This window comes from Suncus etruscus, chromosome 18 (assembly GCF_024139225.1).
Source record: "Suncus etruscus isolate mSunEtr1 chromosome 18, mSunEtr1.pri.cur, whole genome shotgun sequence".
NCBI lineage: Eukaryota > Metazoa > Chordata > Mammalia > Eulipotyphla > Soricidae > Suncus > Suncus etruscus.
The window spans coordinates 40186175-40199225 of NC_064865.1; the positions used below are offsets into that span (position 1 = coordinate 40186175).

General features: G+C 41.2%; 1 protein-coding gene across 2 annotated transcripts in view; it reads left to right on the top strand.

Annotated features, from left to right (window-relative positions):
• Positions 1 to 13051, top strand: part of MAPK14 (mitogen-activated protein kinase 14) — a 97227-nt gene that overhangs the window by 24849 nt on the left and 59327 nt on the right. For both annotated transcript variants that reach the window (XM_049765270.1, XM_049765269.1), the window contains exon 2: positions 4186 to 4315. In XM_049765270.1, the coding sequence (XP_049621227.1) occupies positions 4186 to 4315 (130 nt within the window). The remainder of the gene's footprint in view (positions 1 to 4185; positions 4316 to 13051) is intronic.

Genomic DNA, 13051 nt, shown 5'->3' on the forward strand with positions numbered 1-13051 from the left:
ACCAATGCCCCCATCTTACTCCTCCCCCACCCCCTGCCTGTATTTGACAGGCATTCTATTTCACTCACTACCATTATCATGCTATTTGATTGGACTCTAACTTTAGTACGTATTAGAATTAAATGGTGGACTTGGCTAAACACAGATTACCAGGCCTACTTCACAGTTTCTTATTTATGAGGTGCAGGGTGGTGTCTGAGAATTTGCTTTTCTTGTAAATTCCCAGGTGAAAACAAAACTCAGGTCCAGGAACCACTTTGAGGCCAGAAGAGATGGCCTCTTTGTGTTGGAGAGATGTCAAGGGGAATTTTATTTGCGGAGGATGTGAACTAACTGGAGTATATTATTTACACTGATAAGAATGATCCAGTAAGGGAAGAAACCAGAAGAGAGAGGGATAAAGGGTTTATCCTTGAAAAAGATGAGGAAGTGGAAATTGGAAGTTTTGCACTTGGTGGGGTTGGGAGTGGGGAGATGGGGTTTGGCCTGTGCTCAGAACCTGCCTGGGCTCATGGATCTTTAGTAGTGGGACTTGGGAACCATATGTGGTGCTGGGATTGAGCCTGGTTTCACCTTGTGTAAGGAAAGCACCTTTTAGATTTAATAAAATATCTTGGTTACAGCAAGAGATGATGCAGAGATAAGTCCAAATGCTTATGGGTTTGGAGGCCATATCTGGTGTTGCTCAGGGTTTATTTCTGTTCTTTTTTTTTTTTTTTTTTTTGGATTGCACCCGGCAGCGCTCAGGAGTTACTCCTGGCTCCATGCTCAGAAATCGCTCCTGGCAGACTCGGGGGACGTTATGGGATACCGGGATTCGAACCAATGACCTTCTGCATTAAAGGCAAACACCTTACCTTCATGCTATCTCTTCAGCCCCTCAGGGTTTATTTCTGGCTCTGCCCCCAGGAATCCTATTGGGCTCCAGGGACCACATTGTTATGTCAGGAATCAAACCCTGTTTGGTTCTATATAAGGCAAGTGCCCTGCCTGCTGTACTATCTCTCCAGCTCTAATTCTGTTTTTTAGAGGACACATCAGTGCTTGGATGCTTGCTTGTCCTGTCTCAGTGCTCAAGGTCCCACCTAGTGGTGTTCTGGGGACCATATGTGGTGCCAGAGATTAAACTCAGGCCTCCTGGGTGCAAAGCACACATTGCTTCACACTGAGTTACTGCACCTGCCTCTAGTCTAGAGTTCCCTTTTGGTAGTTTCTATTTTCTCAATGATGTTGAGTACTGAGGAGGGTAAATCAGCGGCTTGAGGAGAGAGGTGGCGTTAAATGATGATTCTGAGTAGGAAAATGAACTTAACAGTCAAAAGTGATAGTACCAAAAGTCTCAGGGTGGCGAACAAGTTCGACACAAAGAGCCCAAATTTTAAACTGTGAGAGTCAAAGAGCCACACCATGCAGTGACCTGCCAAAACAGACAAGCACTCACACAAAAGCATCTAATTTTAACAATAATCTACTAAACACATATTGCATTTTGCCATTTTGAGTGAGGGTAAAAATCCTGTTCGCCACCCCTGGTCTAGATTTAAGGTTAGGATCAGAAATTGAGAATGAAACCAGTCTGTGACTGTGCGTTTTTTCCTTCAACCGAAGTTTGTTCTTAGGTTTCTACCAGGAGCATCAAGTAGTTGAGATTACCCAACGCTTGACTTTATGTAGGGTTATGTCAGAGAGAAGGCAGTGCAGGGACTGGTCTGTTGGGTAAGAAGGGCTGTGAAGACAGGCAGAACGGGGCTGAAGCCTATAAACAAAGATGATGAGCTCAGCCATGACTGTAGTCAGGATATAAGTCAACTCGGAGTAAACTTAAAGGGGTAGGAGGTTTGTGAGGGAGAAACAAGAGCTGGTATTCAAATTCCTGTAGGCAGGTCAGTTTTTGGGGTGTGCTAGCGCTCCTGGGTGTGGCGGTGGAGGTGACTGGATGGGGTGGAGTTTCCTGGAGTTCAGGAAGCGCAGAGTCCAAGAGGTTGCATGTACCCTCCACCTGGATGTTGGATTTGCCAAGAGAGACGACAAGTTGCAACTGGAGAGAGACTTTGAGATAGTGGCAGACTTTTCAATGAGTGATGGAAAATTCCAATGCGTTACAGCAGCAAAGGAACAGAAGCGGGTATGAGCAGAGACTTTTGGAAAACAGGGAAGTTACATTATGGAAGCAGTTGTGTTTGACAAGGAAGATCTCTGTACTGATCATGTACTGACCTGGAGAGTAAATCCATGGGGTGAGATAGTTCCTTCCAGTGGCAGTCTTGAAGAAACAGCCTTATTTCTGCTAGAGACACGGGGCCCAGAGATGTGGCCGAGTGGGACAAGCCCTTGCCATGCATGTTCAAGGCCCTGAGTTCAGTACCTGGCATCATTGTTACACTTCTACATGCAATCACCCACCCCTGCCCCAGCACCACCACTATCATGACAAACACACACACACACACACACACACACACACACAATTAACAGTTAAATGGGAGAGTTAATTACAATGGCTACTTGAGCAGGGACATAGTGTAAAGATTTGAGGGTAGAGAGGGGACATATGGACTAAGGAGTTTCCTCCTAAGTGATGATCGGAATGTCCTGGATTCCCATTAGAGACTGAGATAAATGGGAAGATGAGGCTCGGCCGCTTTAGGCTAGTGTCTACAAATGAGTAAAATATATCAAGTAAAACATTCAGTTTCTTGGTATGATAGTTTCTTACATGATACATCTCCACCTATGCCTTGGGTCTTTCTTCTCTCTCCTTGCTCTCTGTGCTTTTCCATGCCATATTTTTTTTTTTCCTTTTCATTTGCACTCACTTTTCTTTGGCAGCTAGCAAAATAGCTGCTAGCTTTGGATCCAAATCCCCCAGTTCTGTCTTTTCCTAGCTTTATAACTGAAGACAGGTCTTTTTATAACTCTGTTTTCTGTTTCTTTACATAAATAAGGGCATGGTGATAGTATTTAACTATATGTGTGAATCAGGGCCCGGAGATATAGCACAGCGGCGTTTGCCTTGCAAGCAGCCGATCCAGAACCAAAGGTGATTGGTTCGAATCCCGGTGTCCCATATGGTCCCCTGTGCCTGCCAGGAGCTATTTCTGAGCAGACAGCCAGGAGTAACCCCTGAGCACCGCTGGGTGTGACCCAAAAACAAAAAACAAAAACAAAACAAAACAAAAAAAAACTATATGTGTGAATCAGGTTATTAAAAATTATTTTTTGAACACACATGGCAGTATTCAATTGATTCCTTGCTCTGTGCCTTTGCTCAGGGATCACTCTTGGTGAGGCTTGGGAGACCATATGGGGTTCTGGGAATCAACTCAGGCTGATTGCATGCAAGGTAGGTGCATTACTCACTTTATCTCCATCCCTAAGCATTTAAAAAAAAGTGATTGTAATAAGCTTAAGGGAATTGTTGGTGTGCAGTGAAGACTCAATAATTGTTTTTTTTCTTTTGCTTGAAGTTCTCTTCCTTGTATTGTTACATGATTACTGCCTTCTCATCCTTCTATTGCCTCAACTCAAAAGTATGTCTTCAGGTAATTGGGGTAAAGTAGATTTACCAGTGGCTTGTGTCATTCTTTATTCTATCATAGTTTTATTCAGTCATACATTCATCACTATTTGGTACTATTTTATTATCCTGTTTTCCCTCTGGCCCTGTGTATCAACAATATATTGACTTATGGGGCCAGAGTGATAGTACAGTGATAGGGTGTTTGCCTTGCAGGCAGATGATCTGTGACAGACCAGGGTTTAATCCCCAGCAACCCATATGGTCCCTGGAGTCTGCCAGGAGCAACTTCTGAGCGCAAAGCCAGGAATAACCCTGAGCACTGCTGGGTGTGATCCCAAAACCCCCCAAAACAAACAAACATATATATGTAGACAAATATATATATCTATATATATATATAGACTTGTTTCCTACTCAGCTTCTAAAAATATTTTCCAAAATCTTTGTGGGTACTTGCATTTTTATGCCAAATCATTGTCTTGAAAATAAGGTTGGAAAGAAGACAAAATTGGGGCTGGGGAAATGGAGCACACTCAAACGATAACTTAAACTTCTTCATATATTACAATAGACTCATGAACTCCAAAGCAAAGTAGCCATGTGAGTTGCTAATTTTGAAATGTCTAGGGTGCTTCTAATAATGGATTTTTAATTTTTTTTCTCAGTGCTGCGTTTGACACAAAAACTGGGTTACGAGTGGCAGTGAAGAAGCTCTCCAGACCTTTTCAGTCCATTATTCATGCCAAGAGGACATACAGGGAATTGCGGTTACTTAAACATATGAAACATGAAAACGTAAGTTGTACTTTCAAGAAAGAGTAGATTGTATTGTTGGATAGACTGAGGGGAAATATGCTTTTAATACTACAGATGGATACATATGAGAGTACCTTAAATTTTGGATCCTGCTTCTAGAACTGGATTGTTGGTGGTCTCTGCATTGCTAGGCTATTGCTTAAAACCTTGAGATAAAGTTCTTTATCTTTATAGCCTGGTGTGGCCCCCAAACCAAGAAAATTTACAGCTTCCTGAAATTCCAATTTTGCTCAAAGATTTTAGTTTATTTTTATTTCCGAAATCATTTCATTTTAGTCACCTCCACCATTGTCTTGGTAACGTTCCTCTCCCACTCCCTCATACTTGCAAAGGTTTTTTTTAGAGGAAAAGCATTTTATTTAAAAAAAATTTTAATATAAAATATTTAAGCATGCGGGCTGGAGAGATAGCATGGAGGCAAGGCATTTGCCTTGCGTGCAGAAGGACGGTGGTTTGAATCCTGGCATCCATATGGTTCCCCCAAGCCTTCGAGGAGTGATTTCTGAGCATAGAGCCAGGAGTAACCACTGAGCGCTGCTAGGTGTGACCCAGAAACCACCCCCCCCCACACACACACACAATTTAAGCACCATGATTACAAGCATGATTGTAGTTGGGTTTTAGTCATAAACAGAATACCCCCCTTCACTAGTGCAACATTCCCACCACCAATGCCCCCCTCCCCGCCTATATTTGAAACAGGCATTCTACTTCTCTCATTCTTTAACATTGTTATGCTAGTTGTTAGTGTAGTTATTTTCCTAATAGCATTCACCATTCAAATTGTGAGCTGGTCCTTCCGGCCCTTCCAACCCTTAACTCTATTGTCTCTGGGTCATATTACAATAATGTCTTTAGTTTTTCTTAAAGCCCATAGATGAGTGAGACTATTCTGCTTCTATCTCTCTTCCTTTGACTTATTTCACTCAGCATATAATAGATTCCATGTACATCCATGTATAGGAAAATTTCATGACTTCATCTTTCCTGATGGCTGCATAATATTCCATTGTAATTATGTACCACAGTTTCTTTAGCCATTCATCTATTGAAGGGCATCTTGGTTGTTTCCAGAGTCTGGTTATTGTAAATGTCGCTGCAATGAATATAGGTGTGAGGAAGGGATTTTTGTATTGTATTTTTGTGTTCCTAGGGTACATCCCTAGGAGTGGTATAGCTGTGGATTATATGAGAACTCAATTTCCAGTTTTTTGAGGAATCTCTATATTGTTTGAGGAAAAGCATTTAACAAGTTATTTTTAAATGAAAGAAATCTATGTTATGAAGTGCAATGTAGAATGCACTAGAATTTTTATTTATTTTTGGTTTTTGGGCCACACCTAATGACGCTCAGTGGTCACTCCTGGCTATGTGCTCAGAAATCACTCCTGGGTTGGGGGACCACATGGGACTCTGGGGGATCAAACCGCAGTCCAAACTAGAATTTTTAGATTACTTTTATGGTAAAGGGGATTTGAACTCAATGCCTCAGACAAGTAAGTTAAGTGCTCTTTTGTTGAGGTACATCTCTCAAAAGAATTTCATTTACTTTTTTATAAAGAAATCCTTTTAATTGATTATCATGATCAATTTAATTGAATCATCATGAGATACACAGGTACAAAGTTGTTGATAGTCGTATAGTGTACAACACCCTTCACCAGTGCACATTTCCCACCATCCCCTTTGTCCTCTCCCCTACCTGCCTCTGTGGCAGACATTTTTCTTTTCTCTCCCCCTTTTTTTTTCTTTTAGACATTGTGTTTTACAATATTGTTACTGAAGGCGTATCATGGATCTCAATTACATTCCATTTAGCACTCAGCTTTTTTTTTTTTTTTCTTTTTTGGGCCACACCCTGCAGTACTCAGGGGTTATTCTTGGCTCTGCACTTAAAAATCACTCTTGGCAGGCTCGGGAGACCATATGGGATGCTGGGCATCAAACCTGGGTCCATCCCGGTCTGCTACGTGCAAGACAAATGCCCTACCAGTGTGCTATCGCTCTGGCCCTTAGCACCCAGTTCATGTCTAGAGTGATCATATCTAGCTATTGTTGTCCTAGTAGTCGCTTCTCTGCCCTAACTGCACTCCCCCACTGTTTGTGGCAAACTTCCTACCATGGACTGGTCTTCTATTTGTCTTTAGATATTATTACTATCCAGGTCTATCCCATTGATCTGAGGGTCTGTCTTTATTCCAGTACCATGCTGTTTTAATGACTAAATAATGAAAAAATATTTACAGTTGGGGAAAGTGATGCCTCTCATCTTCTTTAACCTCAGGTTTGGTTTAGCTATTCGTGGGTGTTTATTGTTTCAAATGAATTCCACTTCTTTGAAGAATGTCATAGTTATCCTTAGAGGAATTGCATTAAATCTGTACAATGCTTTGGGGAGTATTGCCATTTTTATGCTGTTAATCCTCCCAATTCATGAGCAGGATATGTGTCTCCATTTCTTTGTGTCCTCTTTCATTTCTTGAAGCAGTGTTTTGTAGTTTTCTTTGTATAGGTTTTTCACAAAAAATTTTAAGAGAAGAAAGGTATTTTGTATTATTTGCCTGGCTTGCCTAAGGCTGTTTTGTCAGTTTGGAGACTTCTGTTTTTTGTTATTAAGGGTTATTTCAGTGGAAAAATCTTAATCTATAAAAGCCCTATAAAGGATAGATATTATGTATAATACATAATAATTATGTATAATTTTATACCAGTTTTTTAAATTTCAAAGGCAGATTTTTCAGATTCAAATATTCCTATAAATGTGACAAAAATATTGTTTGATTCAGGTTAGATAAAATTTATATTTAGAAAACTTGTTAAATATGCAATGGTTAATAAGATAGAAAATGTTTTCTCAGTCTTAGAATTTGAGAACTATACCATTCTACAAAGAAAGCACCCTGCCTACTGTACTCTCTCCAGCCCCAAGCATTTATATAATTTCTGAAAAAAATGAATTATTTAATTTTTAATTGGCCATGGAGAATTTAGTCATTTGATCTGAGCGATTCTGTGAAGAAAAAATATTGAGAATCTATAAATGCATTACTCGGCTATTCAGACTTTTACTGATTGAAATATTGAAGCTTTTTAGGCTCCTACAGACATAGTACAGGGGCAAGGGTGCTTGCCTTGCATGTGGCTGACCCTGGTTTGCTCCCCAGCAGCATTTGTAGTTTCCTGAGAATCACAGAGCCAGGAGTCAGCCTTGGCATAGTGGCCCCCAAACCAAGAAAATTTCAACACATTTAAAAAATTGAAACTTTTATCTATACTAAAGGAAAACATATCACAGTTAAATGATGCCTTATTAATATACATTTATTTCATCAAGTTGAACTTTATTTTAAACAGAATGTTGGGACTATGGACATAGCACAGAGGGCTGGAGTATTTCCCTGGGCATTGCCAGGAGCATCCATTGAGCAATACTAAAGAACATTTATTTTCCCAGTTTATTTTAATCATACCATTGAGAAAAGTCTTATTCACAGGAAACCTCTGTATGTAGGTATAATTTTACATGGTTGTCTATGTGATATCCCCACCCCCCAAGACAGCCGTATTCATGTGGAAAACAATAGTTACAAAATTACTTCTGCAAATCTGAGGTAGATTTTGCTTTTTTTTTTTGTTTTTTTGTTTTTGGTTTTTGGGCCACACCCGGCGGTGCTCAGGGGATACTCCTGGCTGTCTGCTCAGAAATAGCTCCTGGCAGGCACGGGGGACCATATGGGACACCGGGATTCGAACCAACCACCTTTGGTCCTGGATCGGCTGCTTGCAAGGCAAACGCCGCTGTGCTATCTCTCCGGGCCTCTGATTTTGCTTATTTTTTTATTTCTTTTTTTTTTTTTTGGTTTTTGGGCCACACCCTGTGACGCTCAGGGGTTACTCCTGGCTATGCGCTCAGAAGTTGCTCCTGGCTTCTTGGGGGACCATATGGGACGCCGGGGGATCGAACCGCGGTCTGTCCTAGGCTAGCGCAGGCAAGGCAGGCACCTTACCTCCAGCGCCACCGCCCGGCCCCAGATTTTGCTTATTTTTAACATTTTGGGGCCACATCCAGTAGTGTTCAGGGCTTATTCCCAGCTCTGCACTCAGGGATCACTTCTGGAGGTACTCGAGGGACCAGAGGAAATGTTGGGATTGCACCCTACTCACTGTCAACCCAGACCTGAGATTTTAAGTTTAATGCAGAGTAGTATATTTCCTAACCATTGATGTGTTTATAAGAAGTTAAGTAAGATATGTGGAATAGTTGGCTGGAAAAACTTGTTTCTAAGGTCTGTATAAAATCAAACTGATCTGGCAGCTAGTTTAACGGATACATTTACATTTGGTTTTTAACACAGTGTATTACTGTCATTAATAAATGTTGCATTACACAGTATATAAACTGTTGTGAATAAACATTATATTAAGAAATATGACAGACACATGCTTTGATAATGAAATGTATGCCAAACATTTAGAGGACCCCAGAAAGTATTAATGATACCCAGCTCCAATAATGAATGAATCAATAAAAGTGTAAATACTGGTAACAGATATGAATTTTGTGGTGCCAGAATGTGTAGTCTCTCACACACTCCAGCCATAGCCCATAGCCCAGGTTCATTTATTTCTTTGACTAGTGATAGCAGATGGGATATTTGCACTTATCAGATGGTACCAGGAGCTAGGGGATGGGTTACCTCTGTGGCTGTAAGAGATTCTTTCACATATAATGTAACATGCATTTTTAATTTCATAAAATGTGTCTCTTTAGGGGCCTGAGAGATACCGCAGCAGTAGGGCGTTTGCCTTGCACGCAGAAGGACAGTGGTTCAAATCCCGGCATCCCATATGGTCCCCCGAGCCTGCCGGGGCGATTTCTGAGCCTAGAGCCTGGAGTAGCCTCTGAGCGCTGCTGGGTGGGTGTGACCCAAAAACCAAAAAGAAAAAAAATATGTGTCTCTTTAAAGGAAAGTGATATTTAATAGGGTATTTGTATAGTTTTTATTATTTTTTCAAAATTAGTTCATGTGGGTCAAAGCAAGAGTTAACTATACTTTTAAATGAAATTTTATTTTATTCTTTTTATTTTATTGGTTTTTGGGTTACACCCAGCGGCGCTCAGGGGTTACCCCTGGCTCTGCACTCAGAAGTCACTCCTTGGGCTGGGAAGGTGGCGCTAGAGGTAAGGTGTCTACCTTGCAAGTGCTAGCGTATGACGGACCATGGTTCGATCCCCCAGCGTCCCATATGGTCCCCCTAAGCCAAGGACGATTTCTGAGCGCATAGCCAGGAGTAACCCCTGAGCATCAAACGGGTGTGGCCCAAAAACCAAAAAAAAAAAAAAAAAAAGAAGTCACTCCTGGCAGGCTCAGGGGACTTTATGGGATGCCGGGATTTGAACTGAATTTGTTCTGTATTGGCCACGTGAAAGGCAAACGCCTTACTGCTATGCTGTTGATCTGGCCCCTCCGATGGATAATTTATTTTTACTTTAGAGCTTGTATTTTGTTATTGGCAATAGCTACTTCAAATGATGGTTTCTTCAATTTGGTTCTTTTTGTTGTTGTTTAATTTGGTCCATGCTCAGTGGTTGATCCCTGCCCTGCACTCAGAAATTACTCCTGGCAGGTTTTGGGGGTCTATGGGATGCCAAGGATTGATCCTGGACCAACTACATGCAAGCTAAGAGCATTACTTTCTGTGCTATCTCTTTAGCCCACTAATATGTATTTTTTGATTTTCCCCCAAATTATGAATTTAATTTGGTGATCCACGATAAGTGAGTTCTTAGTAACGGATACCTTTAGTCATGTTGTCCACTTCAGTACTCTTCTCACAATACTATAAAATCAGCCATGTTATTCCATGTTTTTCATGAGAGGTGAGACTCAAAGGAAGCTGCTGTTTCACATATTGACAAATACTAACTGCATTGCTGAATGTCAGACACTATTCCATATGCCAGTATTATTAGAACTAAGATATAACTCGGGGATATAAGAAATCCTAATTGATAGTGGGGCTTCAAAGTTAGAGTTATTTAGGAAAAATGAAGTCAAGAAATTTGCCTATACATGGATGGACTTGGAATCTATTATGCTGAGTGAAATAAGTCAGAGGGAGAGAGAGACACACAGAATAGTCTCGCCCATCTGTGGGATTTAAGAAAAATAGAAGACAATATGCTAATAATACTCAGAGACAATAGAGATGAGGGCTGGAAGGATTGGCTCATAATATGAAGCTTACCACAAAAAGTGGTGAGCACAGTTAGAGAAATAACTGCACTGACAGCTACCATGACAATGATAGTATGAGAGAGAAATAGAATGCCCGTCCTGAAGACAGGCAGGGGATGGGGGAACGAACATTGATGGTGGAAAAGTTACACTGGTGAAGGTTAGTATACATTCTATGACTGAAACCCAATCACAAACATTTCTGTAACTACGGTGCTTAAATAAAGAAATTATTAAGAAACCAACAACAATGAAGTTATTTGTTCCAGTATGCCTTTATGTTCTCAATTGAAATTGTAGCTTTTATTTAAAAATGTTTTAGACTTGTTGTTTTTTTTTTTTATCATCTTTGAAGTAGTTTTCTTGTTTGTTTTGGGGTCACATCCAGTGGTGCTCAGGGACTGCTCCAGGATTGCTCAGGAAGCCATGCTGTGCCTGGGATGGAACCGGTTCCCCCACATGCAGAGTGTGCCGTGTCCTTTGAGTTACCTTCCTGGCCCCTGAAGTAACTCTTGTATGAGTAATCCTATGTGATGTTTTAATTTTAGCTGGGCCTGATGATGTTACAATTACAGTTGAAATACTAAAACTGGGGCCGAAGAGATAGCATGGAGATAGGGCATGTTTGCCTTGCATGCAGAAGGTCAGTGGTTCGAATCCTGGCATCCCATATGGTCCCCTGAGCCTGCCAGGAGCGATTTCTGAGCATAGAGCCAGGCGTAACCCCTGAGCGCTGCCGGGTGTGACCCATAAAAACAAAACAAGTACTAAAACTATTTGTAATCATAATTGAAAGATAATACTTAAATTGTCTTAAGTGTTTGTTTCTTATTTGTATTGAGATACAACCACTCATTATAGGGTCCTGATTTAAGAACATATCGGAACTGGTGAATGAAACTGACTTGTAGGTTTGTTACCTAAAGTATTGGTGGCTGTGAATGAAAGCAAGCAAAAGACTGGGGCCAGAGAGATAACCCAGTGGCTAGAGCACATGCTTTGCAGGACCCTGGATTCAGGACCCAGCTCTGCATATTTTATTTTTTAGAATAGAATTTCTATTTCTATTCTATTGATTAATTATGACAAATAAATGATGAAGTATATTATTGAAAAATATTTAAAGAAGGGGCTGGAGAGATAATACAGTGAATAGGGCACTTGCCTTCCACACAGCAGATATTGGTTCAATCCCTGGCATCTTATCCTGGGCACTGCGAGAAGTAATTTCTGAGGTCAGAGAAAGGAGTAACCCCTGAACATCGACAGGTGTAACCTAAAAGTAAAAACAAACCCCCAAAATAGTAAAAAATTGAGAGCAGTCATTATTTGTTAAAGCAACAAAATTATTAGGTGTAGCATAATCCCAATTTATGTACCTCAAGAAAATCAGAGGAAATATCTCAAAATGTTAGTGATATGGCTAGTATAATTTTGGGTTTCTGATATAAAGCTGTCTGTGGAGTATCTGACTGGTAGTTCTTCCTATGGAAGAAGATGCGGAGACTTGATTAAAAAAATCCCTTGGAATCAGTGATCTTTTGTGGTTCAGTCTTTTTTTTTTGTTTGTTTGGTTTTTGGGGCCACACCCATTTGATGCTCAGGGATCACTCCTGGCTAACCACTCAGAAATTGCCCCTGGCTTGGGGGGGACCATATGGGATGCCAGGGGATCAAACCGAGGTCCTTCCTTGGCTAGCGCTTGCAAGGCAGACACCTTACCTCTAGCGTCACCTCGCTGGCTCCGTGGTTCAGTCTTAATACTGAAGTTGGTTTTTTTTTTTTTTTTTTTTGGTTTTTGGGCCACACCCTGTAACGCTCAGGGGTTACTTCTGGCTATGCGCTCAGAAGTCGCTCCTGGCTTGGGGGACCATATGGGACACCGGGGGATCGAACCGCGGTCCGTCCAAGGCTAGCGCAGGCAAGGCAGGCACCTTACCTTTAGCGCCACCGCCCGGCCCTGAAGTTGGTTTTTAAAGTCTGGTCTCAAGCCCTGGCTCAAGGGGCTGAGTCCTGGCACACCTCCTCAGCACCGTTGGGTATTGGTCGAAAGCCAGAAAAATAAGGCAACAAAAAGAAAGAAAGAAAGAAAGAAAGAAAGAAAGAAAGAAAGAAAGAAAGAAAGAAAGAAAGAAAGAAAGAAAGAAAGAAAGAAGGGAGGGAGGGAGGGAGGGAGGGAGGGAGGGAGGGAGGGAGGGAGGGAGGGAGGGAGGGAGGGAGGGAGGGAGGGTTGGTTATTTAATGTGATTGATTAGTCAGAGGAGCTTGCAAGAGAAGTCAGTTCTGAGTCAGTTTTCATGAGGGCCATTAAGCTTGTTTGTTTCATATCCACATAGTCTTTAATCTAGCTGAACATATCATAAGTGAACTATAATATTTTCTTTTTTACCTTTATAGTTAGTGACTAACTTTGGAGAAATGAATGGTGTGGGTTTTAAGAGATATTTGGGTTAGAGATATGGTATAGGTGAATAAA